This window comes from Hordeum vulgare, chromosome 2H (assembly GCF_904849725.1).
Source record: "Hordeum vulgare subsp. vulgare chromosome 2H, MorexV3_pseudomolecules_assembly, whole genome shotgun sequence".
Classification (NCBI taxonomy): domain Eukaryota; kingdom Viridiplantae; phylum Streptophyta; class Magnoliopsida; order Poales; family Poaceae; genus Hordeum; species Hordeum vulgare.
Window position 1 is genome coordinate 363,338,487 of NC_058519.1, and position 8,842 is coordinate 363,347,328.

General features: G+C 42.7%; 1 protein-coding gene across 1 annotated transcript; it reads right to left on the reverse strand.

Moving 5' to 3' along the window:
* Positions 1-7,457: 7,457 nt before the first annotated feature.
* LOC123430081 lies at positions 7,458-8,443 on the reverse strand. Its single transcript, XM_045113995.1, has 3 exons — positions 8,314-8,443; positions 7,939-8,236; positions 7,458-7,862 (listed from the first exon to the last, which is right to left on the reverse strand). Exons 1-3 carry the CDS (start codon positions 8,401-8,403, stop codon positions 7,615-7,617), a joined length of 636 nt encoding a protein of 211 aa, XP_044969930.1. The 5' UTR covers positions 8,404-8,443; the 3' UTR covers positions 7,458-7,614.
* Positions 8,444-8,842: the final 399 nt, after the last annotated feature.

The window sequence follows — 8,842 nt, forward strand, 5'->3', positions numbered from 1 at the left end:
AAGAAAAATATAGAAGCAAGGGCAAATATTTGAAAGAATTCAAATGCAAAACTCAGTTCAAATTCTTTATAGTTGAAGAGGTCATGTCATCTTCTCTCATTGCTTTTAATTGGATGAATCTGAATTTACAGGAGAAGGGGAAAGTCATTTCATTCCCTCTCATTCAAAAGTTTTTGAAATGTTTCAAACTCCACTCAAGTTTCAATCACTCAATCAAACAAACAAACAATCTAATAATTATTTTAACATTCCAAAATTTGGGATGTTACACTTTCTTGTTTGCCGGTGTTGTTCCCTCTCGGTAGACGATGGTTCCGACGATGTGATCGTTGACATTGATGAAGTCTCATTGCTATCTTCAGACATGTCAGGCAAGCAAACCCCCTTGAGCATATTGATATAAACCCACTCTCTCGCTCCTGCTCTCTTTTACTGCATTAGGACAAACACGATTCAACTGTACATGTTATCGGTAGTTGAACCCATTCCTCTGCATGACCTGATTTTGTCACAGTAAATAGTTGAAACCACTTAGCATGAGTAGCAACTGCTTGAGCCTTGTTGTGTTTACTCATCGATGCTTGCTTACAATGCCTGCTATGCTTAGAGTCGTGTCGGGTCTGATCCATCTGGATGATGAATCGAAATGGTTGTGTTCATGTCCTACAGTGTGAGAGTAATAGTGTGAATCCGATTTGGTAAAGGTAGCGATGAGAGGCCATGTAGGAGTACATGGTGGGTTGTCTCATTGGGACCTTCCTTAAGAACTGAGTTCTGTGTATGTTATCCAACACAAGATACTACCACACATTGGGATACTTAATTGACCCTCTTGGCTTATTAATCGCCTAGATCTCTGTCCAGGAGTTGCAACTAGTTTCTCGTGTTTGTAGGAAAAGTGTTGGCAGCCGTGTTTAGCTCTGCCCGACGGGGTAGGCTTCTCTGCAGTAGATACACAGTGGCATGGTGTACCAAGTGGCACCCGGATGGTGGGCTTGGGAACCCTGCGCACATCCTTTGGGGCCGTAAAGGAAACCTCGGCCGGACTTCCTTGCGGGTTCAGTCTCAAATAGGCGATAAACCTGGACTAGGGTCTTGTGTGGTTAACGGTCGTGGCCGACACCCACGCAAGTGCTTCCGCTTGAAGGTTGTTGTGATGCATGACGTGCACATGGTGATAAGTGGTGGGAGCGTGTGTTAAGAAGTATACCCCTGCAGGGTGATTTAATCTGTTCGAATAGCCGCGTCCTCGGATATGGACTACTTGGAAACATTACGTGGTACATAGACAACTTAAATGGATACTCTAAAACATGCAAGATAAGTGTGAGTGCTATGGAAGGCTTTCTAGTAGGGAGACGAGAGTGGATCCATAGTGATGTATTGCATTGGTGAATATGTGGACTCGTGTGCACTATCCCACCTCAAAGAAAGAACTTGTAGTCGTAGTACAGGTTAGCCAAGAGTCAAAGCTGGCTTGCTGCAATCAAACCCCACAATCCTTTCATTGAAACATGATGCATATGTAGAAAGTTCTGATGTAAGACTTGCTGAGTACCTTTTTACTCACGGTTTCTTTATTTATGTTTTTGCAGAGAAGACTTAGACTCATTAAAAGGTTCTACGCGATGTGTTCGATGTTGACCGGAATAGATTGGGAATCCCAGACAGAGGTCTGGCTCCTTTGGTAGGGTCGTAGTAGCTTTTTAGGCTCTTCCAGCCACTTTTATTAGATGTCTGTACCCAGACATGATTTGCTTCCGCTTGATGTTTGTATGACTTGAGTGATGGTTCACGAGGCCCCTGTTTGTAATATCACACAATGTTGGTTCTTATGAGTCCTTAATAAAAGCTTGAGTCATAGAGTTATGTTGTGATGCCATGTTGTATCTACACATATCGTGCATATGGTGTCTATGTTATGAAATGCATTATATGTGTGGGATTCGACACCTAGTTGTGTGCCTTTAGTAGTACTCTTTATAGAGAAATGCCTCTTTGTGCTTCTATCGAGCCTTGGTAGCTTGCTACTGCTCTAGACACATTGATTGACCGGCGTGTATCCTTCTTTGCTGTTGTGTCTGTCCCCTCGGGGAAATGTCACGCAGTGTAATGGAGTCCTTGTAGCTTGCTACGACTCGTCTACACATGCTGTTGATCGACACCTGTGTTGCTGGGTTATGTATGCTTGTCCCTGTACGGATGTACCGCTTGGGTTTATAACTACTCATGTCGACCCGGGTTCTTTGTCGTTAGAACGCTAGCAACATATTCATATACGTGAGCCAAAAGACGCAAATGGTCCCAGCCAAGGTAAGGCGGCAGCCATGGAGTTTACCGTGCGTGAGGCCGCAAAGTGATGTGATATGTTACAGGCTAGGTTCTTATGACTCAGGATCGGGGTCCCGACACTAACAAGGAAAGGTGGTTTCTCAATGTAAGCACTAGGAACAATAGGATGATTATAAGCAATGACTTTCTCTTCAACTGGATTGGGTTTAACTACATTGACTTCTATGGGAGGATGATATTTAAACCACTTCTCTTTAGGGAGATTAATATGACCACCAAATAATTCACATAATGAAGCTACTATCTCAGAGTCAAGTCCATGTTTAGCGCTAAAATCACAAAAAGGATTTGTTTCAACGAAGGATTTAACGCAGTCGAACTTAAGATTCATACCGAACTCCTTACCTTCATCAAACTCCCAATCTTCAGAGTTGCGTTTAATTATTTCCAATAAATTCCATTTGAAGTCAATATCTCTCTTCATAAAAGATCCGGTACAAGAAGTGTCAAGCATGGTGCGATTATCATGGTAAAGCCGAGCATAGAAGTTATGAATAATAATTTCTCTTGAGAGCTCATGATTGGGGCATGAATATAACATTGAATTAAGCCTCCCCCAAGCTTGAGCGATACGTTCTCTATCACGAGGCCAAAAATTATAGATATAATTCCGATCACGATGTACCATATGCATAGGATAAAACTTTTAATGAAATTCCAATTTCAATCGGTTGTAGTTCCATGATCCAGTATCATCACATAGCCTATACCATGTCAATGCTTTATCCCTCAAAGATAAGGGAAAGACCTTATTCTTGACCTCATCCTCGGGCAAACCTGTAAGCTTAAATAAACCACAAACTTCATCTACATAGATTAGATGCAAGTCGGGATGTGATGTTCCATCTCCTGTAAATGGATTAGCCAACAGTTTCTCTAGCATACCCGAAGGAATTTCATAACAAATATTTTCAGTAGCTGCAGTAGGTTGAGGAGCAACACCTTGTGCTTCCGTTCGAGGTGAAGATACCCCAAACAAGCTCCTCAAAGGATTAGTTTCCATAGTGACAAGTGAACATAAATTTCAGCACACTATATAAATGTTTCCTTACCAAATTCCACTTACCAAAGGCGCTTACTCCCTGGCAACGGCGCCAGAAAAGAGTCTTGATGACCCACAAGTGTATGCGATCTATCGTAGTCCTTTCGATAAGTAAGAGTGTCGAACCCAACGAGGAGTAGAAGGAACTGACAAGTGGTTTTCAGCAAGGTATTCTTTGGAGGAACGGAAATTATCGGTGACATATAGTTGTGTGATAAGATAATTCGTAGCGAGTAGCAAGTAAAAATAGTAATAACAGTGCATCAAGATGGACCAATCCCTTTTGTAGCAAGGGACAAGCCTGGACAAACTCTTATATGAGGTGAAGCGCTCCCGAGGACACACAGGAATTTCTGTCAAGTTGGTTTTCATCATGTTCATACGATTCACTTCGCTACTTTGATAGTTTGATATGTGGGTGGACCGGTTCTTGCATGCTGCCCTTACTTGGACAACCATCCCACTTATGATTAACCCCTCTCGCAAGCATCCGCAACTACAAAAGAAGAATTAAGACAAAGTCTAACCATAGCATTGAACTAGTGGATCCAAATCATCCCCTTACGAAGCAACGCATAAACTAGGGTTTAAACTTCTGTCACTCTAGCAACCCACCATCTACTTATTACTTCCCAATGCCTTCCTCTAGGCCGAAATAATGGTGAAGTGTTATGTAGTCGACGTTCATATAACACCACTAGAGGAAAAACAACATACAACACATCAAAATATCGAACAAATACGAAATTCACATGACTACTTATAGCAAGACTTATCCTATGTCCTCAGGAACAAAACTGACTACTCACAAAGCATAATTATGTTCATGACCAGAGAAGTATTTAATAGCATTAAGGATCTGAACATATGATCTTCCACTGAGTAATTCAACTAGCATCAACTACAAAGAGTAATTAACACTACTAGCAACCTTACAAGTACCAATCGGAGTCGCGACACGGAGATTGGTTACAAGAGATGAACTAGGATTTGGAGATGAGATGGTGCTGATGAAAAAGTTGATGGTGATGAGTCCCCTACGATGAGAGGAGTGTTGGTGATGACGATTGCGACGATTTCCCCCTCCGGGAGGGAAGTTTCCCCGGCAGGTCGGCCCTGCCGGAGCTCTAGATTGGTCTTGCTCAAGTTCCACCTCGTGGCGGCGGTGATTCCTCCCGAAAGCCTCCTCCTGATTTTTTCTGGAACGAAACCCTCCTTATAGCAAAAGATGGGATCCAGAGGGGCAACATGGGGCCCACAAGCCACCCAGGCGCGGCCAGGGGGGTAGGCCGCGCCTGGCAGGCTTGTGGCCTCCTGGTGGCTCCCCTCTGGTACTTCTTCCGGCCAGTATTTTTTATAAAATCCAAAATAATTCCTCGTTCATTTTCACGGCTTTTGGAGTTGCGCAGAATAGGTATCTCAAACTTGCTCCTTTTTGAGACCAGAATTCCAACTGCCGGCATTCTCCCTCTTCATGTAAACCTTATAAAATAAGAGAGAAAAGGCATAAGTATGGTACCGTAAAGTGTAATAACAGCCCATAAAGGGATAAATATCAACATAAAAGCATGATGCAAAATGGACGTATCACTTATCCAGACCAGTCGGGTGTGCGCCACTCCATTGCTGATGTCTGAAGTGCTTCGGGTGATACCACGACATCGAGTACCCATAAATTATCCCATGTGAATGTTAGTGCGAAAAGGTCTCCTCGCCAACTCAGATCAAATACCCAAATCCATTAGCATTTTAATGAAATCATCATCTAATCCACACGGGAAATCACCCGCAACACACGATTCATCAAGTTCCTAGTAACAAGGTCAAATAGCTCTGTGACTTACACATCAGAGGGATCCAAGGTATCACCTTCTATGGATTTCGAATGATGTACCCGTCAAGGTGGCCAGGGAGGAATCACCCTCGATGGGCCACGCTTGATGGGTTGTACGACAAAGTCGTTACCAGAAGTAGCGAAGGAGGAATCACCCTCCGAGAACCACCGCCGATTAATTCCACTATAGAGCTAACATCAGGCATATGTATTGAGGTATGACCCTTGATAATCGATAGTAGCCCTGCAGCATCGTACAACAAGCGGGAGTGAAGTGAAGTTCCGGGTCTTGGCTCGTCAATCAGATGATCGAGACTTGATGAAAAAGCAGGGCAACTGGACTAATGGTCAAAGGGGACGGCTGCTCCACCTAAACTAAACAGTTTTGAGGTGAAGTAGAATAAAGTAGCAGTTTATCAAAAAGAGGTTATGCATTAGATATAGGAGCTAACTACAACAGTAGAAAAATTCTAATGCAAGCATGAGGGAGAAAGAATAGGCGATATAAAAATGATCAAGGGTGGTTTGCTTGCCTGGTTGCTCTGCACACAGATACAAATCCTCGACGTTGGAGTAGTCGATCGCCAGATCAACATCGATCTCAGAGTCTACCGGAAAGGAAGTAACAGAGGAGAAATGTAATAAATAACAGAGCAATCTAATGCATTACAAAGCATGATAAGGCTATATGTAGCGCTAGGAAGGGGCTAACGCGGTACTAAATGTTATAGACGGATCGAGAAAATATTTCACCATATTTTCCGGGTCTCTCGCTACTAACGGACAGCCGAAAACGATGGAAATTTCCATGTTCGCTATGCTAGGGATGTGTGGCATACGAACGGACATCATATCCGGATTCATCTCTTTTTCTGATCAACGTTCATGTATAAAACTTTTTCATTTGACTTATAGATTATTTTATAATGATTTTTCAAAGTTTTAAACATTTCTAATTTTTTTTATTAATTTATATTCAAAATAAAAACATTAAAACATTTTATACCCACTGTGGGCTAGCCACAATGAATGACAGGTGGGGTCAGTCAAAGCTGATTCAGCAATCAGCTTTGACCATGCTGATGGGCCAAAAGGGGGGCAGTGGACCCACATGTCACTAGAAGGGCCACACGAGTCAATAATTAACTGGGTCAACTCGGCCTAGTGGGACCGAGTGTCAATGATTGTTCAAACTTAAATACTCCCTCCGTTCCTAGATGTAGGGTGTATAGTTTTTTGTGAAAAAATTCAGATTATAAGGTGTATTCATTTGATTGACACTTTTGCCCCTGCAATAGCTAGTCCCACGCCTGGCCTTCCTAGAAAAAAGGAGATTACATGTGACGTGCATGTTGTGGTTAGGTAAGATTTGTGGTTAGTTAAGAAAGAGATCAGCCCAAATCCCGCCGGTCCTTCATTTTAGGAATAGAAAACTGATTTGCTCCTCTTATACTCCTATCCCATGCAGTACTACTCGCATGTCATCTCTGTTCGGTCTTTCACATGGACGAGCAGCACGGGGCAACCTCCTATCGCATGCAGTCGGCGATTCCGGTGGAACCACAGACGGAGCCGGCCACCTTGCTTTCGACGAAGCCAGCGTTTTCATGGAGTAATGAGGAGGAGAGCAAGACGGCGGACTGCGTCGAGAAGGTAAAGCCTACCAGTTCCGTTTCATCAAAAAAAGATGAGATGCAGCTATCCGCCATGCCTTGTCTCAAGTGTCATGAAGTGAAAGCAACAATGAACATGCCGGTAATTAACTGGCTCACGGACATGGCTTCATACGTATGTTCCGGCTGCGGCGAGACTCAAATTTTGTTTGAGTCATCGTCAAACGAATCTACACCAAGAATCTCGGACTACAAATGCAGCGACGATGAAGACCATGGGAGCGACTCCGATTCGGGATTAAAAGTTAGAGAGTTTGCGAAAATCAAAAACGACACCGCAGACATATGCTAGTTGATCGTGATATCCTTATGTACTTGATCGAAAGCATAAATAAATTTATTGTGGTACTCATATTGTTAATCGTGATATCCTTATGTACTTGATCGAAAGCATAAATAAATTTATTGTGGTACTCATATTGTTAATCGTGATATCCTTATGTACTTGATCGAAAGCATAGTAAATTTATTGTGGTACTTGATTCAGGAGTATATTGTTGGCTTATTCTTGCAGCTGGTTGTTGAAAACAGATGAAATGAACATTACTGAAACATTGGCATCGACTGTACCCTACTAAAATTTCCGCACATTGAGTATTAATCTGTTACATTATTTCAGCAAACAGAACAAGCCCATCAACTAAAATTGACGACATTGACGTATACTCTAAACATTGGCATCGACTATTACTATGACCTTTGAATGACAAAATCTAAACATCTGGTAAAGATTCAATTGCATCCTGTACAATGCTTGCAGCGCATTGTATTGTAATTGGGAGGTTGCCGAGTCTCTCTTTGACAGCCTTCCGCATGTGCGGAACTTTGTAACGGTTTCCTCTGAGTTGCTTCAACACTTCTACCATGCATGATTGCAGAGTGAGGAAAATCATGTTGCTTCTCTCAGCTGGATACTCATCAAATGCCTGCTCCACCTTGATCACAATGTCATCAATAGAACCTGCCCGAATTCATAAATTCATCACAACTCAAATTTACATGTCGCAGTATTGAAATTCTGCAAGTGCTACAAATACCTGGTGTCAACTTCTGAAAAAGTGCTTGCAGCGCTGCAAAAAAACCTAAATCGAGAATATTTAGGTCAGGGGAGTTTGGAGGCTGGCACGTGAGACGGATGTCCCACCCTTCTGCTTGAGCCGCTGCGACAAATTCAGGGTCATCTAACGGGATATGGGTCTTAGCATTATCTTGTTGGAGATATATTGGCATGCCATGCTCAGCTGCAGGCCATCTCGCCCTTATGGCTGGAATAAGAAAATTAATCATGTACTCCCTGACAACATTTTGAGTAACCGCGGGAAGCACTTTTGTGACCTGCGCAACGCGAAGTTGCGAACAATGAAATGACCACTTTATAACAAAAAAATGCATGATGTGAATACGGTACTCACCATGGTTCCAGCATCTCTGTTCTTGTTTTTTCTCTTTGCCGGTTCTTGGTATGTGAACGGCCAAATCCCAAGTTTTCCATCAAAAGTCATCGTGCCATTTCCATCAAAGCGTGGACGAGCGACCGCTGCCAAAAACATCACCTACACAAAAAATAGTCATGTCAGAGCAATAGAGATGTTGAAATTAAAGAAAAATATTTCTGACCTTCTCAATGAAATTCTTGCTTTGTGTGCTACGGTATGGATCTTCTTCATCGTTCGCCAGGTAGTAATTCTGGCTACCACGAGAGCGGTAGAACCATTTCTCGTCAATATGGATGACATTGTACATCTCTTTAAATGTTGGTTCCTCTCGAATAGTATGCTCGTCAAACATGGACAAGCAAAACCTAACCCGTCCAACCTTGTTTTCATCTGTCAATGTGGATTTGATGGCATTTGTGTGACGCCTGAACAAGCCCTCCTTCAAACGACGCCATAGCGTCGTCTTTGCCATGTGGCGAGGAGGAAGTTCCATGTCTTCATCTAT